The 13,973-nt window shown below is 43.5% G+C and overlaps 1 protein-coding gene across 1 annotated transcript in view; it reads right to left on the bottom strand.

Annotated features, from left to right (window-relative positions):
• SEMA3A (semaphorin 3A) overlaps window positions 1-13,973 on the bottom strand; it is a 202,540-nt gene that overhangs the window by 70,592 nt on the left and 117,975 nt on the right. The window contains exon 6 of the mRNA XM_062178316.1: window positions 3,906-4,025. Within this exon, the coding sequence (XP_062034300.1) occupies window positions 3,906-4,025 (120 nt within the window). The remainder of the gene's footprint in view (window positions 1-3,905; window positions 4,026-13,973) is intronic.

Here is a 13,973-nt window from a genome sequence, read left to right as displayed (position 1 = left end):
GGTCCTTTTAAGAAATTCACTCAAAACAGGTCTTCCTGAAGTGAGTGGGAGGGCCTCATATCCGGGCTCTGTAATTAGCTCCGCTTGTGTTCACCAGGCCATGGCTCTCCCAAGGATCCATGTGGTTTCCAGTGTTCAACCTGACTCTGGCTGACCCTGACTTAATCTAATCACTTGCAGAATGGGACTGACAGAGGTTCCGAGGCACGTCCCACCCAGTGGAAGTGGGGAGACACGGGGATAACTAGCATTCATTAGGTGCTCACTACAGGTGGAGTGAGTCCTACAATATCATGTGGTCATTTATTCTTTTACAACCACCATAGAGGAAGGCAGTATTAGTATTACCTTTCCATGAAATGTAAAGGCCTAAGTCAAGGTGAAATTCATCATAAAGACTGTGCATAGACTTTTCTCCAAATGACAGAGCATCCCAATATCAGTCCAAGACATACACAGCATTGGGAAACAGTCTCCACCAAACAGAGAAGCAAACGGGGGTCATTTGCCTGTTCTAGTAAATCACTAGCAGAACAGGAGTGAGGGAGTACCTTCACAAACTGAATGCCGAGTTATCACGCAACAGTGGCACACACTTGCTTCATTATGAATACACACAGACTATTTTACCTACTATCTGTACGATTAGCAACCTACAATTGGAATTGAAATTTAAAACTATAGCATATTAAGAAATTTTGTGTAGCACAAGAAACAGTGATATTTGGTATAAACATCAAATCCATAGTAGCATATTTTCTGAAATCAAAAGTTGTTCTAATTTCTGGCAGGCTACAATTAGGGCTTAAGGCAAGAGGACTTTTTAAAAAGCCGTAACATATCAGTATGTAAAAAGAATCAATACATTCCATCTCAAGTTTCTTCATCTAAAAGTGTTATTCGCTCCCAATGTTTCCTGTTAAAACTGAATCTACATCTTGACTGGCACTTTCATAAAATACAAATTTCTAGAAATACATTAAGAAAGTAGTGAAATTCCATTAAAAATCAAGATAAGTCACGATCTAGTTTTAGACTATTTTGCTTCTTTGTTTACCTTCAGCAGGAGCAAACATTAAGCCATTCAGATAGGCAAGCCGGTTCTTCCCAAGGAGTTGAATTGATTTGAGAAAAGTCAAGACAGACATTTACCAAATTAACAAGCTCTGAAGACCCTGGCAAGAAACTGAAGCTATCTTCTGGGCACTGTATTACCCCTGGCAGTGGAGATGGCTGTGTGGTCTACGTGGATGGCCTGAACCCGTTTATTTTATGCATGAGTGTGTAAACACTATGCTTCTAATTTTCTTCTGGAATGGTCTTTCACTGCAGGAGTTTCTACCACACAGCCCCTTGGTTGTGTCCCAAACGTGGCTGCAGCCTCGTAGCCCCGTCCTGCAGCGCCCCTGGCTTCTGCAGCCTGTCGGATGGAACCTGGTGCTAATTTGGAAAAGTCAGTTCTCACATTGAGTGCTGAGAGACTGATCACCTAGCTCTCAGTGAGCCACACGTTTCCAGAGATGAAGCACAGGGCTCTGGACAAAATGCCTGTGTTTTCCCACAGTGCGCAGTCTTCAGATGCCGCTGTCGACATGGGAGCATGCAGCAGCAAATCAGCTTCAGCTGGGCGACTTTCTCCCTCCCAGGCCATAAGAACGGAACGGATACCCTCGCGCTCCTTTATGTGGCTCCATCTTCTAATGAGATTCTGTTTCTCACGGGCAGCGAAAGCCTCTGCGCCCCTCCCAGTACTCAGCAGATCAAAGTCTCCATGCTGAATAGAAAGCAACCTTGCTCCTCCCACACAGACAGTTCCGTTTCAGAGCAGACCCCAGAGCAGTGTGGGAAGCCGGGTCTTCTCACTAATTTCGCCTCCACACACACATCTCTGCTTTAGCAATTGACAGTGGCTATTCAGAGATCGTCCCTGGGACACCCACGAGCCTCCTCAGTTCAGCATCTTTTTCTCTTCCTGCGTGAGGCTCGCAATTTCTCTGGTGGTCACTTGGGAACTGTTATGCGCCCCCCCTGCCCACTGTATGGGGGGATTTGACTCTATGCTCAATCCCCTTGGATCGCCACGGTGTTTGTCCTCAATTACAAGTGACCTTCAGCACCATCTGCATCTGAAACACCCAAGGGGGGAGGGATGCCAAATTGAGAGGGAGATGGGAGAGGAAGAAGTAAGAGGATCCCAGAGACATGGCCATTCTCAAAGGAATGGGTTGGTTACCAGCGACAGACACACAGGAAGGGCTGCGTGCTTGGAGGCTGATAACAACCAGAGATGGTCAGCATTGACCTCTGGATGGGTATTTTCTTGGGAATAGACTGTCGCATGGAAGTCAGGTGAAAAGGGGCTGCAGGGGGAGACACGGAGGAAACACCTCCTCACCAGGCTATGACTGTAGACGTGATGGGGACTCTGGCCCGTCAGGCCCCAGAAGAGAGCATCTTTTCCTGGGATGGTGAGATCGCAGCTCAGAGGAAGAAGTCAGTGGTGAAGAAGAGATAAATTCAGCAAAAGGAATGTCCACTGGGTGCGTGTATGAACGAGCACCAGCGTCATGGCGAGCAAAGGCAGAAGGGTCAAATGAAGAAGGCAAGTGAGGAAGGCAAGAGGCAGGGCCTTGTTACCATCGTATCAAACAGCACAGGACATCTGCAGGTGTCACGGGAAGGGGAGATGCTCACTGAGGCCCCCAGGTTGTGTTAGGTTTTGAAGGCACACTGCTCCGTTCAGGATAGATCAGAACCGGGAGTGACGTAAGTCACTGGGATTCTGAAGTTTCAGGGAGGTTGAGAGGCAGGCTTGTGATGTTTCTCTAACAAATCAGTGAAGGAGAGAAGCCATTAGATGAAGTCTAGAGCCCCCAGAAGCAAGAAGAGGAAAGCGAGTGTGGCAGAAGTTCACAGAGAAGGATAAGCAAGCGTCCATCATCGGAGGACATAGGTTTACTGCAAACTGCCAACTTTATCTCACAAGAAAGCAAGTGAAACCACCAAGAAAATGCTCACACATGGACTCTACGGGTTGAGTAGCTTCATATATAAGACTGAAGGCAAGCAGAAATGTAGGCGATTGAGTAATAATAAAAATAACCGTAATAATATTATTGAGACTATTCTAAAGTCTTTGACAACATACATAAAATAAGTAAAACGGAAAAAAAATCCAAGTCTAGACAGAAGGAAATACAGGATCATTTGGTTAAAATCTGAATGAAAATATTTTAAGCCTATATATTTTATACAATTATGAATTATAAAAGAAAAAATAAATTTTAAAAGCTTATACTTGATCAAGTAGGTCAGCCAGTGTCTGGGCTCTGGTTACAAATCCTCCACTTCTGGATTAGATAAAGTGTTGGCCTTCATGTTCTCGGCTATAAAACCGGATAGGGCTTTTGAGGAAGATGAAAGATGGGAACTTTTGAAGACCCCAATGATGTAAAGGCCCTTTGAAATTTTGAAAACAGTTATCAGTGTGGTATCATTAGCACTGCAATGTGTTTGATGTTTACCAGCTTATCTGATGCTCTCAAGGCAGTAGTGAGTGACGTGAAGGGAAACGGAGGGACACTGTGGTATCACGCGACAGGCGTGGTAAGCCCTCTTATCTGTTCCCATGGCCTCCCTTCCTCAGCTCCGGCCCACATCGCCTTCTTTCCACAGCAGACTACTGAGAAACTTCGGTTTTGGCGTGCAACAAATATTTTCCTGAGTTTTTAATCTCTTTTCTCTCTGTGTACAACTTTCTCACACCCACAGCCATGAGGTCACCACCACTAGTGCCACAGCACATGTAGACATGAGTCATACTGTGGATATGCTGAAAGGAAGGGTCTCCAACCCTTAGCACCATCGTGCACGCCGCGTGCCTGGGTCCCGCACGCACCACCTACCGTTGAGCCACCTGGAATCGTGCTGCTCAGTCCTGATGGGGTGGTGTTGCCCCAGTGTTCGGAAGATAGCAAAGTCTCGCCCCATAAAGTCCGCTGCAGTTCCAGAGTACAATTCTCCATCTGTGTGGTGACAAAACCAAACCACAGCCACATTCATTAATTCAGTCAAGACGGGAAAAGCAAAACAAACAAAATCCACGTTTCATGGTATGACTGTGAGGAAAGAGAATCCAGAAATGCTTTGTGGTGTCGCACAAAGCTGCTGGTATTTCATCCTGTGTCTTTATGGAAGGGGATATTTCATCAAACGATCACTGTGGAAGAATCTGACTGCTCATTTAGGGCTAATGGAGAAAATCTGAGTAAAATCAGATTCCGTGAACATGGCTGAAACATAAACTTTTATTGTTTGCCACTCTTGAGTCCTGACGAACGCACACAATGAAAACTACATTTACCACATTGTTTGATTTTCTGTTTGGAAACCCATGCTGGCTCTAATATCTTTATTTAGTAGGATAATATATCACTGTAAAATCTTGCCTACAGCTTTTATTTTCATGGCAATTAAATGGTTATATACTTCTTTTTTTAATGGGATCTGAATTAACGACATTTTGTTTTAATTTAGAGGGGACTGATATTTTTCTTCCCTAATTGTTTTCTTGCATTTTTTTAATACATTTAGTGGAGAAGTGTTCTAATTGGATATAAGCTATCAAACAGTCTACCACATGACCTCAGATAGAACAAAAATGTGTTTGAAGAGGAGGAAAGTTGGACAAATCCAAGTCATAATTACCACAGTTCAAGATTTAGTTGTTTGACTCATTGTTACTCAGGCTGAATTTACTCTAGGTCGGAGTTGAATGATGGAGGAATCATAGCCCAAAGGGCAAGCATAGGCGAGAAAGGGAAGGGGGAGGAGGAAGAGGCTCCTGTCGCTCAGTCCGCTCTAGCTTGTCAGGCAGACGCTGGCCCGACACTGACAGGTGATCTCATTCTGTTCTGTCAACAACCCATGATGTAAATCATGTTAGCCTATTTTACAGTTCAAGAACCTCAGGGTTGCTCAGCTAATGTGTAGGCAGGTCAAGGTGAAGGCCTGTTTAATCCCAAGTCTTTGACACTCAAACATCCCACCGCTCAAGTCTGTGAAAACCGTATTTTCTTTGGCGAAAACAGAAAGGGCGTCCTGATATTTCTTGCACAAAATACAAGTGTGCCTGCCTACTGACAGTGGACTGTCTGCAAAACATCAGAACTGATACAACTTTCCCGGAAGAATTAACGATTACACAGTAAACCTTAATAATATCTTATTGATCATTTGTGGATGTTAGTGTTTGGGTATACTTTGATTTGGAAAATATTCAGAAAATAAAGAGGGCAAAGATAAATTATAACTTCAACATTTGTACAGTCTCTCGCTGGGGCAGGGATCAGGCGCGGCAGGTGGGATGCCTGCATCTCATGTTGGAGCACCAAGGTTTGAGTGCTCACTGCACTTAGGCTTCCGTCTCCTGCTGATGTGGACCTTGGGAGGCAGCAGGTAATGACTTGAGTACTTGGGTTCCTGTCACCCATGTGGGAGGCCTGGACTGAGATCCTAGCTCTTGGGCTTCAGCCTAGTCTAGCCCTGGTTGTTGTGGACGTTTGGGTAATGAACAAGCAGATTCATTCATTTCTCTCTCTCTCTCTCTCTCTCTCCTTCCTCCCTCCTCTTACAGTGTAAACATTTGAATGACCTACCATTTCCCAGGTACTTTCATATTAGATAAGAGGAAAAATGAAACTTCAGGTAAAAATACTTTTGCGAGAAAATCTTAATCTAATTCTTTAAAATTTAAAAAAAAATTGAGAGATGAAGAGGAGAGGGGAGTGAAGGGGAAGGCAGGATGCAGGAATGGAGGGAAAGAAGAAAGAGACAGAGAGAGAGACACAGAGAGACAGACACACATCTCACTCCCTGGTTCATTCCCCAAATGCCTGTAGCATCCAGGGATGGGCCAGGGCAGACCCTGGGAGTTAGGAATTTAGAGCTGGGAATTCAATCCAGGTTTCCCACATAGTTGGCAAGAAACCAATTGCTTCAGCCATGGCTGCTGCCTCCCAGGGTCTGCATTGGTAGGAAGCTAGAATCAGGAGCGGAGACAGGAACTGTTCACATCTTAATTCTCAGCTGCAAGTGAAGACTTCACACTGTAAAACAGAGGTTCGCTGGGGTCCAGCTGATAGCAAGTGTTTTGGCAGAGATGTGGTTCTCTGGTGTGGACCTGACTTGGACATCCTCCAGAGCAATGGGGAAGACGAGGTCACAAGTCATTGCTTTCACGGTGAGGGTGGATATCTTATCTTGGAAATCGAGTTTACAGATGTGGTCACTTATTTTACATTGCTATGACTCATGACCAACAAAAATGGTGGTTGGAGAATATAATGAGCACAAATCAACAGCTAAATGAACAGTACTCACATGCCATCCTGAATTGTCATAGTATTGTATCTTTAGGATTCAATAATACCTTGTATTCTCTTCACTTAATTGAAATATCAAATGAAAATCTAACTTGCTCTCATTTAAATGTAATGCAGCAATCGTTTACCTGATCACAAGGTAAAGAAATAATACTTTTCTGAAAATGCAAAAATTCCATGTATAAGTTTCCCTGATTTTCAAAGGTTCTTTGGAACACTTACATACATACTGACTCTTTAATCAATCACTGTAAGATTTTTATTGAGGTTAGTATTTTATCTCTTCACAAAGAACTGATAGCAGGTGTGATACAGTTTTAGCTGTCCAGTGAATGAACTTCCTTGGTCTCTGTGAAGAAGGGTGTTAATTAACAACGATCGTGCCAGTTGCAATCATTTTCATTTTGGAACACCTGTGGGACGGTGTCTTGTTTCTGCCTTCCTTTGAAAAATTAGAAATATTAAACTATCAGTGAAGCCTCATTGCCCTGAGCCACAGGTTAGGCGACCTGATCAGGAAAAGTGAAAAATAGAATAAAAAGGTATACACTGAACAATTTAATGTCAATTGTAGTCAGAAATCCATGCCCAACAGAAGGTTCAGTTGGACATAGAATGTCATTAAACGTTGCCTTTGTCGTGTAGCGTATTTAGGGTGAGTAAAATCCAGAATGTGGGTTGTCGTTCCTCATGAATTCTATTCAGGAGGGAGCAGAAATAACGAAAATATCAACAAACTGTTGCTTGCATATAGACAGGGATTTGTTTTTCTTATTCTTTTGGTGGGCGATGTCATAAAAATTTCTTTTAATCCACTCTCAAATGAGGGCAAAAATAGTACCAATGAAGAAGGCAAGAGTCATTTTCTCTCTTGGTTCCACAGCAGAGAGGAAGGCCCTGCAGAGAAGGCAGACGACTTCCAGCAGAAGTGGCTCAAGCGATCGCTAAAACCAATGAAATCAAACAGCTCACTTAGAAACCAAAGCCAGGCTGCAGCTTAGGCACCAGTGGCCTCCAGCCACTCGAGTGGCGAGAGTCAGCGTGATTTCCACCAGCTGGAGGAGACCAGCTGACGGTGACCTTGAAGGGCACCTTCTCTTTTGTCCATGCTCAATGTCAGTGACTGTTTCTTTGCATCAGGCCTTGGACCAGGTTTCCTGCTGAGATTTCTATTGGGGTTCTTATCCGGAACCAGAGCTCCAGATAGGGGATGACATCTTTGTTGCTTTGGTCCAAAATTGTATGTGGTAGAGTCTCCTGCTCTGGCTTATTTCTCATTAGGCTGAAATACAATAAGAACACAAAGTATATGCCATTCCGAATACTTGGCTGTGTCTGCCCTGTGGTAGAGACGGGTCACATCCTGCGCCTATGTGGAGCGGCCCAAAGATACCTGACTCCGAGACACTTGCTACCCCCCAACTGGCTTGCTTTTGAGGAACACATACATTTAATAAAGAAAATCTACTTTGCCAAATTTCTGTTTTAGCTGCAAGGTCATTTATGAAGTTCTCAAATCCTATGTGCAGGCACAGTGTTAAGGTTGCAATTTTCTGACCCTGGGAAATCTGAAGGGCAGATAAATATTACTCTGCAGTGATTCAAATAGCACTGGGGGTGAGACACACATCTTGGGGCTCTCCACATACACTAAGCCAGCGGTGAAAGAAAACACAACGTTTGCCCTGTTTCATTAAATTGATGATGGAATAGTGTTCTGAAGGGATTGTTCTGTGTATCAGAAAGCAGTTGCGGATACTCTAAGAAGATCTTGGAGTCTCTCTACAAAAATACCACATGTGCAGCTTGATGTCGCGGCAATAATATACTAGACTAAGATAAATTGGTGCTGACAGATGTGACTAACCATCAAGAGACTGTCCAACAGGAAAGTTGTGTTCTGAGCACCGTTCTTTCTTAGCTCTAAGCCTGCTTAACTGTCTCTCAGGCAAGTATTCCCTGAAACGAACACAGAATTCTGTGAGCTGCTTTTCCACTGTGGCTGCGGAACCTGAGAAGCACGTATTACAAACAAAGGTTCATACGTATCATAGGCTTTCTGTTCACAGCTCAAATGTGGCTTAGATCAGTCAACGTATTGGATTACAATTCCTAAGAAGGGTGTGGTGAGGAGAAGCAGAAGGCAAAAACCATTTCCTGCTGAACTTGAAGCATCGCCGGGGCAAGTGGAAAGGGTGACATGAACGTGAATAAAATCAAACAAACCTAAAGACCAGGCCATTATGTTGTTAACACCTTAGGTAAATTCCACTCACAGAGTAGCAGAGGAATTAGAAACAGAAGGAAAAATGAAATTTATGTCTCTTTCTTGCATACATACACACAAACACACAGCATGGATGGAATCCATTCCCTGCGAGTGGAAGGCCTGGAGGGATGTGGGAATAATCTGACACCTCCAAGTTTATTGAGCACCTTCTGTATACCAACTTGTACTGTACTCGCTTTGTTACTAACCTGACATTTCCTAGTAGTTAATACGCATGTATGGTAAAAAATTAAAAATATGACATTTAGCATAAGGAGCCAAATCTGCCTCTCAATCTTTCGACAAGCAACCGCTGCCCCCAAGATGTCTGTTTATTTCTACTCCACGTGTTCCACAACTACACAAGCACTCAGAATAGTGTGCTATTGCGCCACGTCCATAAATTCTCCCAACAAACTACTGGTTCCCATATTGACACCGTTTTATACCCAAGGTACCTGAGGCTTAGGGATGCTCAAATCACGTTCTCAGTAACATGTACTTCACTTAGGGAGTGCCTTGCTTGCTCTAATACTAAGTAGGAGCATTACTCAAAGTCACAACGTTGCCGCATCCTCTGGCTCTCTGGACGCCCTTGCCAAGGTGGGGCAGAGTTCCAGCTCAGGATATAAGTCTTAGCTAAAAGTCCCAGAACTTTGAAGTCAATTTCAATGTACGTTTTAGCGATGGAATATTTCTAAACTATTTGGGCTGCTTGGCCTGGAAAAGATTTCAATGAGGAAATGAAATTGCTCTCAAGTTGACTATTCCTTTCGTATCACAAAAATGGGAGATGTACTTAGTTAGTGTGGGAAATGCTGAGTTTTGTTCTTGTGCTGTGTTCACACCTGGCATTTATTCTGAGCAGGGGAGCAACTGCTATCTTTAATAAAGAGATCTGAAATAAAGTCACAGATATTTGCTGGCAAATAAAGTCAGAAATATTTTAAACATCAGCACTGGAGCAATTTCATATTGTCAAAATGATCATTCTCGAAGGATAATCAAAACATTAACTTTACTAGGGTGATTTGGAAATTAGGGTGTGTTATAAAGATTTGGGGGCTTAATCCAGCAGCTCTACATTGTTCAGAAGAGAGTTCATATTTTCTGTGGTCATCAGCTTAAACAACCACGACATTTTGGAAAGAGGGTCTACTAAATCTTGGTAGTTTTTATAAATGGAAATGTTAGGCTTTCATCTAGTTTTAAAGTTTACTACTGGTTGGAACTGCTTCATGGTGGATTGATGGTATAAAATATGTCTTCTGCAAAGATCCACGCAGCCAGTTTACAGATAGTTTGAGCTTGAAATTTTTTTTTTTTTTTTGACAGGCAGAGTGGATAGTGAGAGAGAGAGAGAGACAGAGAGAAAGGTCTTCCTTTTTGCCGTTGCTTCACCCTCCAATGGCCGCTGCGGACGGCGCATCTCGCTGATCCGAAGCCAGGAGCCAGGTGCTTCTCCTGGTCTCCCTTGCGGGTGTAGGGCCCGAGGACTTGGGCCATCCTCCACTGCCTTCCCGGGCCATAGCAGAGAGCTGGCCTGGAAGAGGGGCAACCGGGATAGAGTCCGGCGCCCCAACCGGGACTAGAACCTGGTGTGCCGGCACCGCAAGGCAGAGGATTAGCCTGTTGAGCCACGGCGCCGGCCTGAGCTTGGAATTTTAACTCCCAGTACTGGGCAGGAAAGCAGCCAGAAGCCACCTCACCATTTCTACCTTATGTGCTGAGCCGGGCAGAATGCATCCCAAACCTTTGGAGAAGACAGATTTCTCCCAAGGGCCATTATCTGATACAAAAGTAGAACCTGGCTACTTTAGAAACAGCTGCCACCCTTGAAGGTGAAAGAGTCCGGGAAGCGCTGCAGGACGTATTTACGATAAAAAGCTCCATTCAATCAGTGGCATCCTTTCTAAAGCAGCAGCAGAGAACATGCCAAGAAAACGGCATCGAGTGGGATGACATGTACTTGTGAGAGAGCAGTGCGCTGGCACCGTGACACAGGAGGCGAACAACCAGAGGCAGAGAAACGCAGCGGTGGCACTGCCAGCCACGCCATGGTGCCCTGAGGGTTCAAGTTGACCAGTTCAAGCGCAGCCTGTTCCCTCTCTGGATTTCGCTACGCAATGGGTTCAGAAATTAATCTATTTGGCCTTGCCAGTAAGCACCACATGTACCTCTGAAAGTTACTAAATCACGCTGCCTTATTGCACAGAGTAGGTCTTGACTTCCACCGAAAGGCTGATTTTCTACAATGCCTCTTGTTCCTGTTTAGCCACGCATCCTCTCCCCGACTCACAGAGCTTCACTCATGCTCGTCTCCCTCTTATAAATCTATACAGCTTTTTCAAAGACATCCTAATATAAAACTAAAACTGTGGAGCTGCATATTCTTTGTGGACTTGTGTGGTTGCATACCATATGGACTAGGTAATACCGACTTGTCATCATCCTTTCTCAGTGGAATATTAAAATAAATAATCAGACAAATCCCTACTGAGAAACACACCACAAATTAAAGCTGCTTTAGGTACACTTTTACATATTGCTGTTTGAGGAAGATCTATCTTTTTGTCAGTGTGCAATTTAGATGAGTATAGGCTGCTCTTGGTTTAAGAGCATTTTCAAATTTCATCCTAAACTCTTTGTAAAATTATTTTCATTTTTAATTCATTTTTAACTCAGCTTAAACTCTTGAGGGAGTCAGCCTCATGTAATCACTAGGCAAATCCATGAATTAGAAAATCGGAAGTGTATTAAATTTGCTGCATTCCTTCAGCTCTCAATGTTTTGTTAAAATGCTCATAAATGCACCAACTGGACTAACACCTAAAAAACAGCAGAGAAGAGACTCATGCTGTTATGATTTTGTTCTCAATAGAACAGGGATCTGTGAAACACGGATAAAGTGAGAAATACATTGTCATGAATAATGTAGTAGTTAATACATGTGACTAGAATTTTATTTTCTGGAGTAAAAAAAAAGTTATATGTAGAAGAAAAGGATGGTAAACTTAGTCAACTTATGACATGTCAGATAATAATCTAAATTTACTCTTAAAAAAATCTAAAAATCTACCCATGGGACCAGCGTTGTAGCTCAGTGGGTTAAACAGCTGCCCCCAGCACCGGTGTTCCATATGGGTTCTGGCTGAGTCCTGGCGGTTTCCATTTCTGCTGGAAAATCAGTAGAAGATGGCCCAAGTCCTTGGGCCCCTGCACCCACGTGGGAGACCTGCACGGAGCTCCAGCTCCTGGTTTCGGCCTGGCCCAGCCCTGGCTGATGAAGACGTTTTGGAGAATGACCAGTGGATGGAAGATCTCTCTCTGTCTCTCCCTCTCTTTGTAACTCTGACTTTCAAATAAATAAATAAATCTTTTAAAAACACTACCCATTCAAAATTCAATTAGATATATTATATTTGAAAAGTTTCTCTACTATTTTTGTGATTAATTAATTACTTTGTATAGTAAGGAAGAAAAGTTACTTAATTTTTACACAACAGTGCAGAAAACTTCAGGAGTAGAATCATGAGCCAGCACCTTTGGTGTTTTCGGCCGCTGGTGAGCTGGGACGTGGCGGGAAGCAGGGGAAAGAGAGGGAGGGAAGGCAGGCGGGCAGCAGAGGCGGTGGGAAAGCAATGGGAAATGAGAACACGCTTCATGGCTGATCAGATGTGTTTGTGTTTTTATTCAACCCCAGTCTGGAGATGGCTAACAGGACTGACGTCTGAACGCAGACTCGGGCTGTCCGCTGCTTCTGACTATGTCCACCCCTCTCCTTCCACCTTCCTGGACTGCGGCTGAGCGTTCTTACCCAGCCTCAGCGCAGAAGGAAAAGGGGAAAGAAGAAATGGTTAGGGAGAAGGGTGCAGGAGATCCCACCAAAGGTTCTGCTAGATTTGCAGAAAAGACTCAAAGTCAGAAAAGAGAATGCAGAAGGCCTTCCCTAGTCTGGCGCATCTGACAAGAGAGCGGGATGTCCGGGGGCCGCACTGCTGGTGGGTGAGCTGTCTAACTGCTGAGCCAGGGACAAATCTTGGCCTATGAGGGCTCTACAGAAATCCATGCAACATGGAATTAAACTTCTGAAATTCATGCATATGGACATCTTTAAAAAGGTAGTGGAGAACGTACATTATGAAACATCTTTGTATGGATTTCAATTTTTTTTGCACAGAAATAAACAATCTTTATACTTTCCAAAATTTTTTTGAAATATTCTTATACTATTATTGGGATAGACAAAAGCTCATTCTCTCTAAATAACTTATCAAAATTCCTTATTTAAACACTCTTTTCACTATTGAAAACTGAAATATTTTCTTTTTAAAATGTAATACTTTATCCTCTTTAGTATTTGTTGTTGTTGTTGTTGTTCTAATACTATTGGTTGAACTCAGTAATTAACACACAATTATTCTTAGGTGTTTAAATTTTAACTGAAAAAGTTTGTTTTATCTATTTATTTGAAAGGGAGGTAGAGGGAGAGATAGAGACAGGGTAGTGGGAGGAGAGGAGAAGAGAGATAACTGCCACTCTCTGCTTCACTCCCGAAACACCTAGCTTTGCCCAGGCCAAAGCCAAGAGCCCAGAACTCAGTCCAGGTTCCAGGGTGAGTGGCAGGAACCCAACTACTTGAGCCATTATCTGCAGCTACCCAGGAGGTCGGATCAGAAGCAGAGTGGAGACTTGAATCAGGCTCTCCAATATGGGAGTGGGCACCCCACGTGGCCCTAACCACAGCACCAAATGTCCACACCTGAAAACGTTCTTTTAAAAATACAAAAATAAAGTTCACGTGGGGATTACAGTGATTAAGCAGGTCAACTGTTTACTTATTTTTTGTATCTATTTAAGATCGCAGAAAGAGAAAGAGTCGGACAGACAGAGCGTTCCCGTCTGTCTGCCTGTTCACTTCCCAAATGCCCATGATGGTTAGGGTTGGGCCGCTCTGAACCTGGACCCTGGGAACTCAGCTTAGGTCTCCCACGTGGATTCAGATCAGTTCCTTGAGCCACCGCTGCGTCTGCAGGAAGCTGAGGCGGGAGGTGAAGCCAGGTACAGAACCCAGGCCTTCTGATCTGGGTTGCAAATGTTTTAACTGGCATCCCAAATGCTGGGCTAAATTCCAACCCTGAGCAGGTCCTATCAAAGACATCATTAAATCATTTCAATCTGTCAGAAGCAGACTAGATACTGTAATAAGTAAAACATCATTTAATGGGTTTATTTCATTTTTAAAATCTTTGAATACATAACTACTGAACTTCTCCTGAAATCATTTGTAACTAATAATGAAAAACCCTGGTAGATAATCA

Source organism: Lepus europaeus, chromosome 20 (assembly GCF_033115175.1).
Source record: "Lepus europaeus isolate LE1 chromosome 20, mLepTim1.pri, whole genome shotgun sequence".
Lineage (NCBI taxonomy): Eukaryota > Metazoa > Chordata > Mammalia > Lagomorpha > Leporidae > Lepus > Lepus europaeus.
The sequence above is the reverse complement of the archived record's forward strand: the minus strand, read 5'-3'. Positions and strand labels throughout refer to the sequence as shown.